Source organism: Anthonomus grandis, chromosome 22 (assembly GCF_022605725.1).
Source record: "Anthonomus grandis grandis chromosome 22, icAntGran1.3, whole genome shotgun sequence".
NCBI lineage: Eukaryota > Metazoa > Arthropoda > Insecta > Coleoptera > Curculionidae > Anthonomus > Anthonomus grandis.
Genome location: NC_065567.1, coordinates 10960830 through 10982616, shown reverse-complemented (window position 1 = coordinate 10982616; position 21787 = coordinate 10960830). Strand labels below are relative to the sequence as shown.

Genomic DNA, 21787 nt, shown 5'->3' with positions numbered 1-21787 from the left:
ACTAAAAACGAACATAGAAATAAACTTTTAATGATTTCAAAAGAAAATAGGAAGAACCGTGAAATTTGCGACGTTTATTTTTTTTTCCAATAGGTGGAAAAGTCTTATTACATAGCCAGTTGAACGTATTTAAGTATGTAACAAATTGCTTATTCACTTAACAAGCAACCAAAGCCAAAACATGCAAAAAATGTTTTTTATTTTAGTCTTTATTTCTTTAAAATACATATGTTGTTGTAATAAGATATTTATTTCAAAAGCTAATTTCCATATTTAATAGTAGAATAGGGATTATAAAAATCTTTATAGTTTTAAGTACGGTTCTGTCGCATAGTTGGTCGCTTTATTACCTGCACATACGATATCATGATAAAGGCCCGCGCAGCTCTTTATCGAGCAGAGCAGTGCTAACCTTGATTTATTTCTATAAAACGAAACAAGGACAGGACCTTACTAAGATTCTCATTTTATGCAATGTCTAAAAGAGCTTCTTTTCACATAGGATTTGTTTGATGTGCTTGTAAGAAACTTATGTCATTAAAATTATTAGTCTAACTTCAATCTTATCCTATATTATATTCTGGCATCCTTTAAATTCTAAACTTTAAAAATGTAATAAAGTAAAAATACCTTAGCTAAGTTTCAAGTGGAGGCAATTTTACTACTGCCGATATTATTTTTTATTAAATAGTTGAACTAATTACTAAATAATGATAATATTTTTTTTTTGTTTTTATAATTCTTTATATTCCTATATTCAATGAGATTCTCTGTTTCTATATAAACACTTAAATCAATTAGTAAATTAAATAGCGAAAAGCATTTGAATATTTTGAATTTAAAGGCCAATTGAATAGTAAATTGTCCTATTAATATGCGGTCGACAAAACATGAAATGTCCGGACCCATTCAGATATAGTTCATACAGTCCTAAGACTGTAGGATCTAAACTAATGATGTAAAGTATAAATATTAATAAATTTTATCCAGAAAATCGTCAAATATTATAAAAAAAGTGTAGGTAATTATATCTATTTTCAATATGCCAACCGCCCATTGGTCCGCCCAGTATTAGGTTAGGGCTTCTAGCTGGGATAGACCTTGGGTTATTTTAGTCGTTTCTAAAAATTATTTTTCAGACTAAGTTTTTTTATTACCACTAGTAACTTCAAAAATTACAGTTCTTTTATTCCTGATGCAAATTTTAGATATACTGGGTGGCTCAGGATAACGAGAACACGCCATAACTTCATTGTTTTTTAAGAATAAACAAATGAAATTTGGTATGTACGAATGTGCATTATTTCACGCATTCGCTTGTTTTTTATTACAAGTTAATATTCCAATATTCCACCAATTTTAAATGGATGGATAAATGGATACCTGGTATATTTTTACATATTTCGATAGAAAATAATATTCTAGATAATCTAAAAATAGTGACATCTCAATTGAAATCTTTTGAGACATCAAAATCATAATTTTTATTTTGAGTGCTATGAATAAATAAGAATGTTACATTTTAGTCAACATGGAAAACCATGGAAAAATAATTTTGATGGTGTTTTTTGACGAATTTTCACATAAGCCAATATATTTTAGGCTTATGTGAAAATTCGTGGAGAATATTCTTGGAGTATAATAGCTTTTTGAAATGTTGCCATAAGGAAAGCTTGTTAGATGTAGAATTTTTCGGATATTTGGTGTCAGATTGATAAAATCCGAATCTGACATTTGAATCCGTCTACAACTATACAGTGCGGGTCTTAATTGTCCCCCCTCTTATGTTTTGAATGCGTTTATATAAAAATTTGAAATTTGGCACACATCATAAGCAATCAAAATACTACTTTTGGTCCCTAGCTATTTTTTTGCAAAACTTCAAAATGCCGGTGGGATGCTATTTTGAAAAATAAATTTAAATAGAAAAAGGGGTTATGCGATACATCGTTTGAAAGCTTTATGGCCCTAGAATATTAAGTCGTTACTTCTAACCATAGCTAAATGACAGCCTTTCAAAATCTTATTTTTCGCAATTTTATTTATTTTAATTTTCTTTACTACACCTGTTCAGGTGTAATTTGTTTGTAGGTTTGTTGTTGTTGTTTGTAAATGGCGTCCTGCCGCCATTTTGAAGTTTTGCAAAATGAGCTAGGGACCAAAAAGTAGTATTTTGGTTGCTAATGATGTGTGCCAAACTTCAAAATTTTATATAAACGCATTCAAAAGATAAGAGGGAGAAACAATTAAGTCCCGCACTGTATATATACCAATTTTTATTTGTTTAGATTAAAAAGCAAATAAGTTATAGGTACATTAGAAATTTTATATTTTGACTTGTGTTGAACTTACATTTTTGTAGGAGTTTTTAAATGCTTTGGAGGTTAATATCAGCTATAATGTGCGTTTAATGCAATCATTAATACAAAAATATAATATCAATTAATTTGTTTTTCATTATGATGAAAAATAACAATTCAGTTTATTGAAACATACTTTTTATTTACTGCGATAAACTACTATAAAAGTTTATATTATCTTTCTCTACCTTATGAGGAATTTAAATTCTATCTATTACCTAACCAGCTAGTTCGAATTATTAAAAAAGCAAAATAAAAATATTGTCTCTGTCTATATATCTCTCTTTCAAAAAGGCAAAAATTTAATGTTATGGTCATAAGTCGCAATTATCTATAAACGTTTTTTTTTTCTACAAAAATTCAAAGTTTTTAATTTTATGGAGAATGCTAATATACTTAAAAAAAAAAACAATATAAAACATAACTTTGCGCAGTTTTTTAATAAATTTCACATACTTCGACCCTAGCTCAAATTTAAACGGCGCCCCCCCCCCCCCACCACTACTACTACTACTAGCTTAACATCAAACCCTATATTCACTTTACTAGTATATGAGATTTGGATATATCACCATACCCATTTAATATATCCCTTTATACATGTTAAGTTTTATTTCAGCGTCTGTCAGAAAGATAAGGGGCAAGATTTAAAACTTGCTAAAATAGTTTATATCAATCGTATACTAATTTTTATACAAACTACTGAAATGTAGAAAAAGAATTTAGAAATTTAGGAAAAACTACAAATAGTTGATAAGATAGATTAAGACTAATTCCTAAAGTTCCTGACTTTTTTCGAAAACGAAATTTCAAACAAAACCTTCTTTTCTACTTGTTGCAGTATGACTCTACAATATTCGGTAGCAGTGGCGGAGGTGGAGAATATGAAGTTCAGTTAGGTTTTGGTTGGACGAATGGAGTTATTATGGATCTTCTTTGGAGATATGCAGATAAACTAACAGTAGATGACCCTCCACTACCCCTGACATCCAGCGTCCAAGAAGCTAGAGTTTCGAGTTCTAGTATTAGTTCAATTACTACAGCACTTTTAGCATTATTAGTCTCGTTGTCGGCGGGATTTATAGGGTGAGGTACGTATACATGAAACCGATGAATAGACAATAATATTTATTTAATTTAACCACGTCATACAAAAAGTATTTTTTGTTTATATTTATGTCTAGTAAATATTGCATTGTATTCTTAAAGGATTATTGTAGGCACAATACTGAGCCTCTTATAAATTTACCTTAAAAAAATTAGTATAGAAAGGTGTTGCTTTTAATTAGCTGAAATTATAAACTGTAATCAATGATTAGTTAATAATTTTGTTTTTACAAAAGGTTAGTCTTCATAAAACCTTGCAACACCTTGTAAATACCAAATTTAAGTTTCTAGTTTGATAACGAATTTTGTAAAGTTATTTAATTTATTAAATCTAGTAAGTCTGCTTTGGAATTTAAATTGTTATTGTGGGTGTAAGCAAAATGCGTGATAAAAAAGTTTCTTATTGCTGTCAATATGAAAATATGACACCACAGCCTATAAGAGCTTGAGAAAATCCTCCTGTATAAATTATCATCTGCCTTTTTATCTTTTGATTCATCCTGTATATTGTTATTAAATTTGAAATATATCAGACAAATTTTCATTATTCTCATTTGTCATAATTTTTTTAAAAGAGCATGGTCAATCAATCTTAAAAACTTTGAGTGAATTATTTTTAAATGGAGGTCAATTTAGATTTAATTTGCTGATACGCAAATAATATAGTCTTTAACAATAAGTTATTTTTTGGGGTTTATAAGGTTATAAAAACTGCAAAGTTGTCACAGAAATAGGAAGTGACCACATTTTTGCTCTATTTTTAAATAAGTTGCTATAAGTAATATATTTCATATTGCAAAAAATAAATATAATTGCTTTAATTTTTTGATTTAAATTGCAATCAGGATTATATAATCTAGGCCAAAAAGAGGCGCTTAAAGCTAAATTAGGCATGCTGGTGATTTTTTAATGGGTCTCATTAAAACCCATCAAAGATATGGCAGTAATTATTAATTTATTTTCCATATACTTAGTCAGTGGTCTACTATTTTTTACTAACGAGATGATAATACTGCGATAAAAATATTCGAAAAGGCCTGTTAAACACTGCACTAAACTTTTTATTGATATATAAATTGTTTTTGTAACTTTATGTTCTATTGTAATTTTTAATTGCCATTTGTTAATTTATTGCATTAGTCACGATATTTGATCAATTCCAACCACAATGACATTTTAAGGTAGTTACTTCTGATTAATTTAACATTTTTTACCCTATAATAAAATCGTAAAATTAAATTAATCGATTTTATATTATTTGTATATTTATTCAAAATAGGTCTGTACGTAACTTTTTCAATTTTTGTTGTACCGTTCATGACCTAAAGCTTAGATTATTTTAAATTCTTGATTTTTCATTTTTTACCCTCTATTACGGAAATAACAGCTGTGTAGACTTTTGAATTTGAAATTCTTTTACTAAGCTGTATAAAAGGCCAGTTTAAAATATTGATTCGAATCTATGAATATGAAAATCCAAAAATTAATAGCTAGGTGCGATAATTAAATATTTGTTTTACTTCACTAAAATAAAAATATAATGCGGGCAGTACTCATATTTTTACTGTTTGATTACACTATAATACATTATTTTATATTACCGTCAATGTCTTATAAATTACATATTTAAGTTTATATAAAACTAAGTTTTTTTTTCAGAGCAATTGACAATGATAAAATTAACATAGTTTTCCTTTGTTTCAGGATGAACATAATTTGAGAAAATTCACGAGAACCGTTAGCATGTGTGTGATATTAATGGAAAGTGTTGCGAATAAAATTTAGAAAAATATTATTCGTAGCTCAGGCTTATATAGATAACACGAGTACATTTTTGAGTTCCTTTTGTGCTAAATTCTGTGTAGAGCATTTTATGTTGTAGCTGAAAGGGAGATTTGAGACGTTTGGAGTTGGCGTTTTTATATATTTGTATTTTTAGATAATAAGCACCAATACATGCCAACAAGAAACGTGTCATTTCTGAGATACCATTAGTATTATTTGAAATGTGATTTAATTTTTAAGTAGATTGTAGATTTATAATTTGGGTACCTGCTAGTGTGTGGCATGTTTGATAGTAGCATGTTAGATGGCTAATTTTCTGAGGATTTTATTGCTGTACTGTGTTTGTGATTTTAAAGGTATTTGCTGAACTTTTCAGTGAAGAAACCTGCAGTTTTTAAATATAAATCGTACCTTGTAGCAAGTAATTTGGTAAGTAAGCGTCTAAACTTTGTTTTTATTATGGTAGTGTGTGGGTTTTTTGATATAATAAAGAGGATTTTAGGATTCAGTAAACATTAATGTCTCGATTGTTTCTTCATAGTTATTAATACTCTATTCGACTAAATAATCAGTAAATTATTATTTTTTTTAATAAACTTTTAAATTAAATTTCATCGAAATATAAATTTATATCGCTAATTAAATTTATTTTAATAATTGCAATGATTTTATTTGCTAATATGCAGAAAATATATTATAATTAAAAATTTTTGAAATGATTAAGCTACTACATCTTAATAATTTATATGACTATATTCAACAAAAATCTCTAGTGTAAAATATTCATTAATAATTTTAAGTTTTGTGGTTTTTCTACTTTCTAATAAGTTTTTATTTTATTCCTTCAAAGAACTCTTAAAGAAATTTCGTAGAAACATATTTATTATAAATATCTTATAAAATATTTGTAGTATACAATATGTGCCTTAACATTCGACATTTGTGCCATTTTGGGTTTTTAAATATATGCTCTATGTATATTATTAATTAAGAAATAATATTACTCCTTTTTTAAAATTGCAGTCTGTAGGTTTTTTCCATTTTACCTACCCCGTGTTGGGGTTGACAATTAATCTTAAAATTTTAGTTAAAAAGTAAGGTCAAATTGATATAATTTCATGTCGTGATTGATATTACCGAGTTCAAATTTATCCCATTATTCTAGTCAATATGAGAGCTTGTCAAAACCTTGTTTTAACTGACTAAATAGCTAGAATAAATGTCTCTAGCTTGAGACATAAAATGCTTTTATTACATGTGGCATCTTAGGTATTCTAAAAACATCTATTTTTGTCGCTTTTAAAATAAACGAATACTAGACCTACATTTTTATGTAATGAAAGAATTAATTTTTCTCATAAAATTAAAAATCGATTTAACCAAAAATTTTTTTGATTTTTCCGATGATTTCTTAGTATATAATATATCATTTGAAAATTTGATAGTCAAATACTAATTCAATTTTACTTTCTTATACTAGTAGTAGTAGGACCCTTCTGAACCAAGAATTTGCAATTTAAGACCCCTATGGTTTTTAGGTATAGAATTGTATATATAAACTGATACTTTATAAAATCAAATGTCAAAAAGCCTCAAAATGAAATAACATGACACCAATGATGATGGAACTCAAGATCTGTTTACTTTATAATGTTACCTTATGCGGATCTTACAGAATGAAATATTACGGAGCAGACAAGAAACGCATACTTTACTAATATATTATTTTGATAATATAATTTACAAAATTATATAAAAGTAATGGTGCAATAATCTGTAATGAAAAATAGAGTAACTTATTTATACACTTATCTGTGGACTACGGTGACCTAAAGTACAGGAGACCGTTGAGGAACCTTAAGTGCACAGATCTTGGGTCGAATTTGCTTTATACAGTTTAAAATTGAAATGAAATTCATTAATATCTAAAAAAAACAAATATATAATAAAAAATAAATTTTTAAAGTCCTATCTTTTCTATTCTAGATTTTCAAATACCTTCAGATTTGCTACCTCTTTATATGTAATGTAATAATTCTATTACAAATACTAGATTTTAATTAATTTATTATGATTGTCACAAATAAGCACCACTTTTATTTTTATGTCGACAAAATTCAGTGGCTTCTTTATTAAATAAAATCTATATTTTAACCTAGTTCTTATAACCTAATGTCCTAAAGATTTTGGATTTTATAGTTAATCGTGGTAAAGTTATAAGTAAAGAAAACATACCTTTTTTTTAATATATGATTGTAGATATTTTTTCTAGAAATTGATACGTAGTTTCCATGCAGCTATTTACGATACACAATTTAAATTAATGGGAAACTAAAAGTATTTCGGTCATCCCCCACTAAATTTATTTAAAAAACTATTAATCCAATATTTTTCGGACATATGTTCATCATCAGAGATGATAATTTTAGGGGTTCTGTTCATTCATCCCATAGTTCTAGTGCCTCAGACAAGGTTAAAACGAATATTAAAATACACCAGACTTTGTGTTGTTGTCTTTTGATTTACATAAGAAAAGGACAAAACTTGGATTTCTAAAAACTTGAAACTATATAAATAACTTGTTTACAACACAATAGTCGTATTATTATTGACCTATTGTTAATTATTTAGTTTTATGTTTTTGTAAATCCAAGTTTTATCCTTTTCTCATGTAGTTTAATTCGTTTTACCCTTGTGTGAGGCACTAGAACTATAATATGAATTGACAGAACCCCTCAATTTGTTATCCCTGATGTTGGACATGTTATCTGTCCGAAACATGTTGGATTAATAGTTTTTTAAATAATTTTAGTGGAGGATGACCGAAATACTTTTAGTCACCCATTGATTTATTAACTTCACAGCAAGAATGGACTACTTCTTCAATAATTTAAATAGTTATACTCGCCATTGGCTTTCATGCTCGATTTGAATTGAATATTATTAAAAAAAAACGTGCGCCACTGGTTTTTTTGTAGTAAATAATATTTTTGAATTCTTTAGTTCTTTTATAGCACATCTGATCTTTTAGTCTTTTTTTGCTCGATGCACCATTCTGAATAAAAATATAAAAACTTTTTGTCAATAGCTAACGTTGACTGCTAAATCAATAACCAATCAAGTACTTTTATAAAATCCCACATGAATACCAATGGCAAACGTAAAAATTTAAGTGTCTTTTTATGCTAAAGCTGCATAGAAAATGCTCTCAGTTTTGTAAAAATTTCGAGCGTGTTAAATTTATCTAAAAAAATTATTTTATAGATTAGCCACTATGTAGTTTCAAATTTAAGATGTTTAAAACATATATTAATGCTCAGAAAACTTGTTTGCTAAATTTCATATAAAAAATATACCCTTGAATTTTATAAAACTCAAATCTAAGACATTTGCAAAATCATGGATTAATTATAACAATTATAATAATATTTATCTTATAATATAGAAGAAAATAATAGCTTAAAAAAACCCGTGAGTTTTTTATTGGATTTGCAAGACTTATTCTTCATTTGGCTACAATAGACGTTTTCGGTTTAATTATTAATAATATATATTATTTTTATTAATTTTATTTATTTATATATTAATAACTATATTTATTTAGTCTTCACTGAAAAGTTGAAAGGTGCTTCGATTCCAATACAATCTATGATAAAAATAGAAAGTTTTATTAAATTTTTATATAAAGTCGTAAGTGAATTATATGAATTGATATTGGATGCCCTCTTATATCTCATGTTATGTGGAAGCACAGATACAACGAGACAAAAATTCGTTTTGATATATTTGTGGTAGAAGGTATCGATTTAGGTTTTAAATCCTCAGAAAATTTGCAGTTGTTGTTTTAATGGTAATGATTATTTAGACTAAGTAACTAAGTGTCTGTAATTATTAGTCTCATATCTATACGTATAGTTTATACAAGTCGAAAATAAAAATAATCTCTAAAAACATAATCTAATTTTTGCCCTCTGTGTGTTGCTTAACAAAGAATGTTTTTCATTATGACTAATACCTTCAAACCACCTAACTGTGAAGCGAACAATAGGTAAAGGTACTAATTTTTTTCTCGATTATCGCGATACTATCATAATTATACTACTGCTCGGTTTTTTATAAAAAAATGTTCTGTTGCAATTTAGCAAGTACAACGCTTAAAATTGGCAATATTCTTGCATTTAAATAACTCAAGGAAATTACATATTTAACTTAAGTGGCAGACAACATTTTCTTTTAAATTAGAATCATTTTACCGGGACATATTATTTGCTTTTTTATACGAGTTTATTGAGTTACATGATGCGCTATGCATAAAGCTTTCGCCACTTCATATAATCTTATCAACCTATTTAACGCATGCATGTGTGGGTGTAGGAGAGCCGAAAAAATCTCGCATCAATGCGGCACGTAATAGCAGATTATTATATCTAATTGGCATAGTTTTGCAAATTATTTTACCTAACACATTTTGATTGATGTGGAATGCATTTATTCAATAATAGCAAAAATATTTTTATGAATTTTAATACTTATTAGTGCCTAGAAGATACTGTACTGTTAGCGCAGTTGCGAGATTTTTTTTTATTGATGCTGTATTGAATAACAAATATATAACAAAACGAAAAACTTTTATCTTTTCTGGAGGACGTTAATGTTAAAAACAAACTTCTAAATTATATTGATCTTACGTCACTAAAAAAACACTTTTCTCTAAAAAAGATAAAAGAAATACCACGCCTATTTTGGTCACTAAACTGCGTATTTTTCTTACAGTATATGTATTTACAAAAGAAGAACAAAGTACACCACATTATTAGATAAAAGAAGACCCTCTAGTGCAACATACACAAAACTTAGGAATATACGTCAAAAAGTGAATGCAAGGTAAGCTGTTAAAATTAGTTGTCTTTGGGACCGCAGTATTACTCTGAATGTCTGTTAGCTCATTTTGTGCCATATAATACAAGCGTGGTCTGGTCAATTATCGTTTTCAATTCGGTTGTTTACGACCTCATGTTCGTCAAAATTCGTGGTAATTTAATATTTATATAGCTGTTGGTCCTAACCGTGACTTGTTCTTTTTTTAAACAACCTATTACCTAATAGGTCTGTTTAACAATTTTTAGTGTAAATCTATATTCTGAAAGCCGATTAGAGCATTAACCAAACAAGGATTTGATTATGTTTTTACTGAACCTTATCGAAATGTTATGCTACAGTAATATTGTTTATTGTTTCCTTGTTTGAATCTAATGAAGTGTTTCGGATTTTAGAGGCCAACTATTAGAACTTTAATATTTTTAAAGGATTTTTATTGAAATTAAATTTTTGTCTATTAAAGATTACTTGGTGTAGAAGTTTATTAGCTATTCTTTTTACTAAATACATATTTTTTAATTCTTTTATGATGTTTTTCTTTGCTGATTTAAGAAGATTTTTAATATTAAGTGGTATTTATTTTCGCTATATTTTAATTGGGTATGCTGGCTATATTGAAAAGATAAAGTTACTGACAGCTAATTATTTTAAATCTCTCTGGCATTTTTAGTATTAATTTTCCTGGAAAACTAAGCCACTTCTTTATTTTAAACAATTATTTACACTTTATTTTAGTACAACTATTTGAGTAATCTATAGCGGAATATTAAAGTTCATCCAGTAGTTTATTGGTCTGTTATAGTGCCGTTAAACTCTACTGAGAATCCTTAAGCTGTAAATAAGTAATAAACTAATAATTTTGTAAGCCATAATCATTATTACTCATATCAGCAAATTTAGTCTTCTAGAAAAATAGTTTTATAATGCTGCAATTAAAAGTATACAAATTAATTTTTTTAAGGTGACATTACAAATTTTATCAGTGTTATAAATAAAAATATTTAATTTTCAAATAATGTATTAATAAGAAACCTTGGAAAAAAATAAAATTATAGAATTGGAAAGCGATATTGATAAATTGGTAGTAAACCGCATTGGATTTCTCACTTAAAGAAAACTTAAAATAAAAAATAACTAAATTCGCTGGTAATGAGCATTGTAAAAATGTTTATATATTATTATGTTGTTGTTTATTTAAAATAAAATGCACTGGTTTATTTTTTTTATATTTAAACATTTTTAGGGAAATTCCCCCATGAAAATCACTAATTAATAGATTATGATTATGTTGTCAACTATTTTTAGAATAACTGAATTTAAGTGTAAATATTCTTGAAAATATCTAACCTCATGTAGAAGATACAATTAAAAATCTACTTGTTAGACTGTAACATCTTTTTTATATGCCAAATCTAATTTTATTAGGTTTTTTTAATCATCTTATAGAGGAAGCCTCCAGCCACATTTTAGTGGATTTTTGAACTCCTCCATAGCTTTTTTACGCCCTGTATAATTTTATTTTTTATTTTAAATATGCATTCTGCAACCATTTTTGCTTACAAAAGGTATACCTTAAAAATGTCTCTAGGATTACTCTTTTTCTAGATATTTACATTTAAAGATTTTAAAGCCATCCATGAAAACCATATTTTAAACTATTTAAATTGCTATATTACATTTTAAATGATTGATAAATAAAAATATAAAACCTAAATAATTACTTAAAAATAAAAATTATCAATATTTGCCAGTAAATGTTCCACATGGCCTCCATTTGTCTCAAGACATTTTAAAATTCTTTTATTAAAAGAATCTTAAAAAATAATTGCTCATTTTGAAATGACTCAGCAGCGGCTTGAATTTTTTCTAATAATTGTTCCAATGTGTTTATTTGATTTTCGTAAACAATGGATTTCATGTATCCCCATTAGGTGGAGTAAAAATGGCCGATTTTTTTTATTTGTGAGATATGGCGATGCCTATATTTGAAAAAGTTGCCTTTTCAAACCGCTGATTACTGCGCAAAATCTGGGTTGGGTGTGACCTTATCTTTGGCTGCCCAACGAGCCATGAATATTTATAAGAAAAATCAACATTTTTTCAAATTTCTATGCAGCTCTTCGCTTATTTCCTTTTAAAATTTTATTAACTACTTTTTTAAAAGAAAATAACCCAGAACTCACCACGTGGAGGTGGCTGCAACTCGAGTTCAAACCGCCCGCCCGCCCGCATTTCACCACTATATATGCTTATAATTTTTTTAGTTCTCTAAAACTTTATAATATTGACTTTTTGTTTCAAATATTGGCAATGCGGCTCTAGAAGTTATTTTGGACCTTATATAACCATCACGTGCATCAAAGCCACAGACTGCAGTTGATGCTTCAGTTACCAATTTGACGCAGCGTTCCACTGCTTGTGAATGGCATGGAAACTTTAAAATGTCAATTTCACTTGGAACTTCTGAGATCATTTCCATAAGGCTGCTATCGGAAATCGACACTGTAAGGGGAGGCTCGGTAATTGTTATCGACTGCCAATCAATTAGGTCAATGTAGTCTGTGGCCTTGAAATTTAATAAGGGTACCTTAAACTCACGTACTTTTAGTCCTAATGGCTTGTGTTGTCTACATTTTAGCAGTCTTCTTAAACCTAATTCTCTTACTGCTTTTCTACTATCAAAGAGCATAGCTAACAACATGTTTTCTGGGTGAGCGAAGTACCCGTTTCTTTGAATGACAGGATCAATAATATTTCTAATTTCTTCTGGTAAGAATCTGGATTTTTGAATAATTCCAAAAACATGTTTGCTGCCATGCCTACAGGAAGGTTTAGATTTTATTTCAAACCATGAAACAGCATACACTTTCATAATATATTGCGTTAAAATTTTAAGATTTGTTGATAGATTTTCGGTACCAACATATAATCTCAAAATTCGATTGGCTGTAGTTAACCACCTGGAATGATACAATTTTCCTGGCCCTCTCTGCGACAAACTCAAAGAAATGTTTCCTATTGAAATTGCTGTACAGATTTCATAAAGGTATTGCTGGTCGGTACTAAGTTCACTTGGAGTAATTGCAGGCAAAGTAGTTTCGATTTTTTCGAACGGCGCGTATGAAACCACAGCATCAACTAAAAAGAATTACACATTAAATCGCCCTCATGATACTAATACTCGAGATAGTATATATACTAATACTCTTCCAGTAATAGTATCATGAATCGCCCTGGTCCCATTGTCTCGAAGCGTAATACGATTAAAAACGAACACTTACGAAGTCGGACAGCGGATTTTATATAGAGACTGTTACGGGCCCGCGTTATATAAAAAAGCCAATTTTCAAGGTCATTTGGGCAGCCAAAGGTGACGTCGTAGAAATCTGAAATTTTGCACACCAATTTGTAATAACAAAATGAAATTTTCAGCATTTACGCATTTTAAGTTTCAAAAAAAAAAATTTTCGCTCCACCCTCGCAAAAATCCAATGGGTTGAAATCAGGACTTCGTGCGGGCCAAGGTCTTTGACTTCCACGTCCTATCCAGTTGAAATTAGCATTAAGATATTCTCTCACGGGTCTAGCAAAATGCGCAGGAGCGCCATCTTATATAAAAATCATGTCTAGGCGCAGATTTAAAGGCAAATTTTCTAAATAATCAATGAGTTTTGTTTCTAAAAAGTTTAAATATAATTCACCGTTTAGAATTGGAGGTAACTCGTAAGGTCGTAAAACAATTGTCTATAACACCACACCAAATATTAACTTTAAATTCGTGTTGAAAGTGTCTTTCAGTAATGAGGTTTGGATTTGCAATATCCCATGAATGTTTGTTTCTAAAATTAAAAATTCCCCGTCGGGTAAAAGTCGCTTCATCCGTAAACATAATTTTATTAATAAATAGGGATCTTGATTTTGTTGTTCGTGGATATAGCGAGCGAATTCTAATCTCGCTGGAAGATCTGCCTCCAAAAGATTTTGTGCTGGCGTAAAATGGTATAGATAAAGACGCCCACTATGAAAAATTCCTAAAACTGAGGACTTACTAATTCCAGTTCTTGCCGCCATACGCCTTAAGCAGCATTTACCCGGGCAATTTTTTGGGCAATTATTGCTCGGCCACTCAATTGATCAATCTGGAGCAATTAATTGAGCAACATCTAGCAAGTTTATTAAAATACGGCAATTATTTCGGCAATATTGGTCCATATATTCTGTATTGCTTAAATGGCTTGGAGTAATGAAAAGATTATTAACTTTATTGATGCAGTTCATTTGCGTAATTGCTTGTGGGACAACAAAAGTTCTGACTTCATCGCTTGCTTAAAAAAGATGAATGGACGTCTATTGGCCTGCATTTTGAAATTTCCCACGACGAGGCAGCAAAAAAATTTAAAAACTTGCGCACATACTTTAATAATGAGTTAAAAAAAATTAGAGAAGAAGCAAAAAAGCGGCAGTGCAAGCCGCCGCTGCTAGAGAATCAACGTCCATTGCGAGCGATAGTTTTCAACTAAACTGGTCGTGTATGAATTTATTGCTAGTTTCTTGGAGTTGCGCCATATCGCTCAATATTGTTGCTGCAGAGCATTTTTAAAAAGTGAAACTTGTTGCCATTGCCGAAATTGCTTTCTATTTCCAAAAGTAAAATTGACCAATATTGCCTAAAATTGAGCAATTTTAATTGCCCGTGTAAGGGCACCTTTACACTTATTTCTGGATCTTCAGCATCCTGGGCTAACACTTCTTCTTCTTGATCCACATTACGTCTATTTGGACGCCCAACATCTCGCTTTGGCCTGAATGAACCCGTTTCCCCAAGTCTCTGGTAAACATTTTTAAAGAGTTTAAAATCTGGCTGCCTCCTATTTGGATACAATTGCGCATAACGTCGACAAGCTCTTAGACTGCTGTAATTTGCTTGGGCATAAACACAAACCATATCTCGTATTTCCGAATTAGAAAAATATTGATGTCTAGGTATCTTAACCTAAAGTGATAAATAAAGACTACTGGAACTAACAAGTAACAATTAATAACTAACAAAAATAACGCAATAAAGGGTAATAAAGTAACTAATCGTGTGAGCTATAACGCGCCACAGCAACTAAAAAAACATAAATCATGACAGTGACAGTGACTTTGTTTTTTTTGATTTTTTTGTTAGACGCAGCCTACTTATTTTTTTTTTCAACTTAAAGTAGAAAAATATTCATTTTTTCTTGAGCGCATTGCAAGTTTTAAGTCCAAATATCTCGAGAACGGTAAATCCTAGCGACATTTTTAAGGTATACCTTTTTTAAGGAAAAACACTTGCAGAATAGAAATTTATAATAAAACATTACATTATATAAAGTGTAAAAAAGTTATGAGAAAAGTTAAGAATTTAAAAAATACTAAAATAAGGCTGGTGGCGCCCTCTATGAGATGATTTAAAAAAATTGAAAGTTTTATATTTGGCATATAAGGAAACCCCCACAGACCAAATTTCATTAAAAACAAAGAACAAATGCTTAAGTTATGAGCAAAATTAAAAAAAAAACTTAATGTTTATCACCCTGTATCTTGGTTGCATTTTATTTTCGGACTAGGAAAATTTAACCTAACCTCATTATTTTTATGAGAGGAATCTGCTGTTAAAATATTTACCATTATTAATGGGACACCGTGTATATTAGTGAAGAAATAGTCCATACTTGCAGTGGAGTTGTAGGTTAAGGTAAAATGAAAATCCTGCAGTCTCCCTCCACTTATTTATTAAGCATTTAGTTATTTAAAATTCCCTACATGTTTCGGACACAGTGGTGTCCATCATCAGGGGATAAAAGGTTTAAAATTGGTATTAGATATACGCCCCAGGGTTTGATACCATGTCAAAAAAAACCTCTATGTATTTTTTTTTTTTTAAATTTTATTTATTTACATTTTGTTGTTGATAAGGACCGAACAGGATATATATTTTTTAGCATACTATTCGGTCCTTGTCCACAACAAAATGTAAATAAATAAAAATAAAAAAAAACAATAATAATAAATACAAGTTTTTTTTTGACATGGTATCAAACCCTGGGGCGTATATCTAATAGCAATTTTAAACCTTTTATCCCCTGATGATGGACACCACTGTGTCCGAAACATGTAGGGAATTTTAAATAACTAAATGTTTAATAAATAAGTGAAGGGAAACTGCAGGATGTTCATTTTACCTTAAATATATATTATTATAATTTTGTTTTTTTAAATTTAATATGTTTATCTTTAAAAAATGTTCAGTGTATGAGTTATTAAATTAAACTTTTGCAAATGTGTATCTATATGTCTGCAAATTTTACATTATTCGGCTGAATAAAGAAATGTGTATACGTAGCTAAATAACATTTTAACAAAGAGTAAAATACATTACGAACCTAAATTTACTATCAAAATTGCTTTTCGATAGTTCTTTTGAAAACTGGTATTAGCAACAAGTTATATTATTATATAAAGGTTACTCATACACCATAAAAAAAATATAAAATTATGTACTTAAAATATTATTGACTTGGCAAAATGAAGAGTTGCAATATTTAAATTCGAATATGAAGTGGTTCAGACGGGGTCGGTAAAACTTGTCTTTTTAAACAAGAAAATTACGAAACTCTTCACATAATGCGAATGTCGAATAAGACAATATGGGTGGGTTCTTAAACAAAAACGTACGTAAAACGTAGATAATTTAATTTTAATATATTAACTGTCGCTGGTCCAACAAGTATTTTTTTAAATATTTCTTTTAAATATGGTTCTTTAGTAAACATAATATTTTACTTATGTGCAGTGCATTATAAATAATAATTAGTGTATGCTTTAGATTATACTAAAAAATTGTTTAAATAATAACCAATATTTTAATTACAATAAGTGCCAAACGAAATTTCTAATTTTTCTGTTTTTGCGAAAAGCTTCCGAGCAGATATTAATTATTATCTAATATCATTAATTGTAATATTGCTGGAAAATATAGTTAAAAAATAAAGTTATTTTTGAAAAATTAAATTATACTTTATGCGAATTAATTTTAATTAAACTACGAAAAAAACATACTACTTTTAATTAAATTTAAATTCCTTAATAAAATATTTTTTTATATTTATGGACTTATTAAGCTATAAAGTTTTAGCATAATATTCAGCATGTATGCTGATTATGCAATTTTACAGGATCTATTAGGTGATTAGTCAAAATTATGTGAAAGGAAACATAAATTTATATAATAAAGTTACACCAAAATTAAAGACCAGTAAATGAAAGAAAGAACTTACAACATTATTTTTCCAGTAAAGCCGTTTTATTTAAAAAATTGCCGAGATATATGCTCTATAACTACATATTTGCATACATGTAATTTTAGGACTTACTAGCAGGATAGGTTTTTACTTGAAAAAATGTAATCTAAATACTTCAACTAATAAAAATACACCATCTACTTGGCAATAAATTAAACTACATAAAAATCAATTAAAATATTAAAGTTCCATTAATTTGATACTTTTAACAATTTATCGGCAAAAATTTCTATGAAATTAAAAAATATATATTCATGCGCATGTATAATTTTATTTTTCAGTACATAAATGTTGTAAAGAACAAGTTAGGTGAGTTTGACTTTGAATTATATAACATATTCTTTTTAATATATAAACCATTATATTGCTAGTTTTATTAGGTAGGTATACGCTTTGGTTTTGTATACTACTAGTTACAATTAGATAAATAGAGGTTGCTATAATTGTCAATTATTGGTTTGGTGTATCTAAGTTTTTCTATTCTAATACTTAAACAATAATCCTTGAAATGCACCAAACTGGTAAAAGGGCCAAGCGTTTATAATCTAATTGGATATTGTAGTTATCCAACCAAAGAAAAATTCATAGAATTATAAACGCCTATTTCCTTTAGTATTACCGGCAATTTGCATAGCGTTAAACTAATTATAATAATTTGTTAGGTACCCAATATATTTATGTTAAACTTAGGCAAATCTTATGAATCTCAGCTCAATTTATGTTTTTTAGGTATTATTCAACTAAATTTTTGTGATATTAAACATATTATTTAAATTAAATTTGTGTTTATATAATAAAATTGTGCCTTATTTAGAATATATAAAATTTATATTTATGCAGATAATTAATATAAAATGCAAAGAAATTTTTAATAAAAAAAAGTTTTAATTCAGTCCCTGACCTTTTTTTTAATAGTTTTAATAGCCTTTGTTGAACTTCGCATACAAGAGTGAATGTTTGAGATTTTTACTAACTGTTAAGTATTTTAAACGTATTTTAGCTAGTATACTTGGGGTATATGCCATTTTAAATCAAATATAATATACGTCAGACTAAATCTACTTTTGTTTGTTTTAACGATAAAATTGCAATTGAAGGATCTCTGAAAAATGTATACCATCTGCAGCAACTTCGATATTTAAGGCAAGAAAAACTTTATAATAAAAAAAACTAGTATAATAATCTTTCTTCCGAATTTAAACACATTTAAACTCGATCAAAATTCTTGAACTTTTTTTCATTAAATTAAAAACAAAAACAATACCTTTAAATTGGTTTAATTTTATACCGAAAACTAACTATCCCTAAAACTATTTGATTAAGTCGGTAGCAGGTTTCATAGAGAAAATAATAATAAAAGACTAGAGAGATTATGATCATAAATTAAAAATAAGCCATATATAATTTTTTTTTTACCATATATAATATATCATTTTGCTCATCTGGGGCTTAGCTTACGGAATTAAGATTTGGCTTCTATCTTCTATCGATACCACAGATGTCTGTACTAATGACCGAAGTTCTAAAAGAGAGAATCCAAATCTGTAGAAATTTAACACATATTTTTATTTGTTTAAAACTTTTTTTATATAAGGTTATTACTAATAATATTTTTGTACTTGTACAATAAATTGGTAAAAAACATCTATTACTGTTTATAATTGAATATACAGTGCATTTTTTTTATTTCGGGTCATAGGGTTTTACTGTAATATTTTTAACCCCATGTCAGAACCAGTTCTATTTAATGGATAGGATTGAAACTTGGAAAAAGTGATGTTTAAGTTAACAGACTTTAAAAAATCCCATTATTTTGTAAAAAAATTTGCGAGAAACCTATTTAAAATATGTTTTTCTGATGAAAAAGTTTGCTTTTTCTGCAACTCGTAACCTTCATTACCTTTACACTTTAAAGCAGGTAGACAAATATTTGACAGTGACACAAAATAATTTCCTCAAAATCTCAAAAATATATTTTCAAAAATCAACAATAAACAAATAAAACCTTTCAAATAAATTGTTCAAAGTGACCTCCAAAATTGAGCCAAACAAAAGCCCAGACAGTTGTAGAAATGTCTTTTAACATTTAGGAGCTGCCGGGAAGTAATGGTACGCGAAGTCTCGATAATTCTATTACGAAGTTCTTCGATATTGTTGGGTCTGCCTCTAATAATATCAAACACTTTCGATGATAGATAGACCCAATAAAAGTTATCTAAAGGCGAAAGATCGGGGCTTCGCGCCGGCCATTTAGATTGCCCAAAACGTCCAATCCAGCGTCCTGGGAACGTGGCATTCAAAAACTCGGTCGCTGCACTATGAGAGGTGGCTCCATCATGTTCAAAAATTATCCTGCCATTTTGAACAGCGTTTCCTAATGCGGGAATGACCTGCACCTGAAGTAATTCTAAATATTTTGCAGTATTCAGGCTACCCTATATGAAAAATGGTCCAATTATTCGATCTCCAAGAATTCCTGCCCACACGTTAAGTTTCTGTCTTGTTTGGGTATGTGTTTCCTGGATGACCTGAGGATTTTCTCGCGCCCATATTCGAGTATTTTGTTTGTTGACTGTACTATTTGTACAGAAAGTACTTTCGTCTGAAAATAGTATTTTGTTTGTAATTGTGGGGTCGTTGTTAATTCGTTCCATCCACTGTTCACAAAACTGCATTCTAAGAAAATAATCATTAGGCGAGAGTTCTTGAACATTTCTAACTTTAAAAGATTTGTATTTTTCTTTTCTGATTGCCTTATAGCAACTACTCCTACTTTTTCCGGTAACTTCAGCAAACTGAGTAAGACTATTTGTTGGATTTTCTTCAACGGCCAAGCATACCTCCATTTTAAATTCTTCGTCTACTTCAGTTTCGGTTCTTTTTCGTTTTAAGTGAGAACTGGCGATGCATCCAATCGTAATAAATTTTTCATGAAACCGTTGTACAGTTGATCTAGACGGGACGGAACGGTTAGGATAAGACACGGCAAAATTATCTACCACTTCTTGCGCCGACATTCCTCTAATGTAGTTTGAAACCATCTCAATACGTTCCTCCGTAGTGTAAATCGACATTTTAAAGAGTTTTTGAACAATTTCAATGGAGCAATTTAAAAATTATTTTGTATCACTGCCAGATATTTGTCTACCTGCTTTAAAGTGTAAAGGTAATGAAGGTTACGAAGTGCAGAAAAAGCAAACTTTTTCATCAGAAAAACGTATTTTAAATAGGTTTCTCGCAAATTTTTTTGCAAAATAATGGGATTTTTTAAAGTCTGTTAACTTAAACTTCACTTGTTTCAAGTTTCAATCCTATCGATTAAATAGAACAGGTTCTAACATGAAGTTGAAAATATTACACGTAAAACCCTATGACCCGAGATAAAAAAATGCACTGTATATTTTTAATCCAGCTTAAATATTTTCTTCAGGATGTTATAGGGGTATGCTGGTCAAATCGAGAGCCTCAACTTAATAATTTTTAATATACTATTAAGCAGTAAATAGCAAGCATCATTAATATGGCTTATTATTCATCATACATACTTCATACTCATATTAAGTACTTTAATAATTAGAAATTATCCAAAACTTTAGCAAGGCTAAGATCATGTAAGACGTCTGGGGTAGCTGATCTTTAAATCAGCCTTAACTTTAAGATTGAACTCAAATTCGATGAATTTCTTTTACACACTTTTTTCTTAATAAGTCGAACTTGCCGAGAGCTTCTCGTAAGTTGATTTTTTCTCTTTGTTTAATTATAATTCCATCACAATGATCCCCAATATTTTCATACCAAAAAGACTTTCATGCACATATCTTTTGACGTACTTATAGTTGCCAACCGGATAAATTTTCAGCGCCGCAATTTTTAAATATTTGCTATTTAAATTTCTTGCTATTCTGTAGGTAATAAATGGCATATTTCTGCGGGATTGCTCTTTTAATTTTTCGCAATCGAAAATTGTTCTTTTCTCTGCATTTTTTGGTTTAAAGAAAAAATTTAAGATCTGACAACGCTTGATGGTGTGCATGCAATTTTATTTGTTATATACTATACGTCCTGTTATCATTATTATTATTATTATTATATTTACAGTGTTGAATCTGAAAATATATGTGTAAAAAAATCCTTGCAATATATTATTTTATTTTGAGGCGAATATATTTACACATAAATTCTGTCGTATAACTTCAACGCCTTAGTGGGGATGACATCCAGCATAATTTTTTCAGATAAGAAGGGAAATGTGATATTTTTTAAAACGGCCTTATATTTTCTTTAAAACGACTCTTCGTTTTTTAATATTCGGGCGATGCCGAGAAATTG

At 28.9% G+C, this 21787-nt stretch overlaps 1 protein-coding gene across 6 annotated transcripts in view; it reads left to right on the top strand.

The window, feature by feature from the left end:
• LOC126748159 (trehalase-like) overlaps positions 1 to 21787 on the top strand; it is a 39724-nt gene that overhangs the window by 16708 nt on the left and 1229 nt on the right. For 3 of the 6 annotated variants that reach the window (XM_050457192.1, XM_050457191.1, XM_050457193.1), the window contains 2 exons: positions 3202 to 3446; positions 10026 to 10136. In XM_050457192.1, the coding sequence (XP_050313149.1) occupies positions 3202 to 3446; positions 10026 to 10136 (356 nt within the window). Of the gene's footprint in view, positions 1 to 3201; positions 3452 to 5171; positions 5997 to 10025; positions 10137 to 10865; positions 18351 to 21787 lie in introns of those variants that run through there. The other 3 variants (XM_050457195.1, XM_050457194.1, XM_050457196.1) reach the window with 3 other exon arrangements.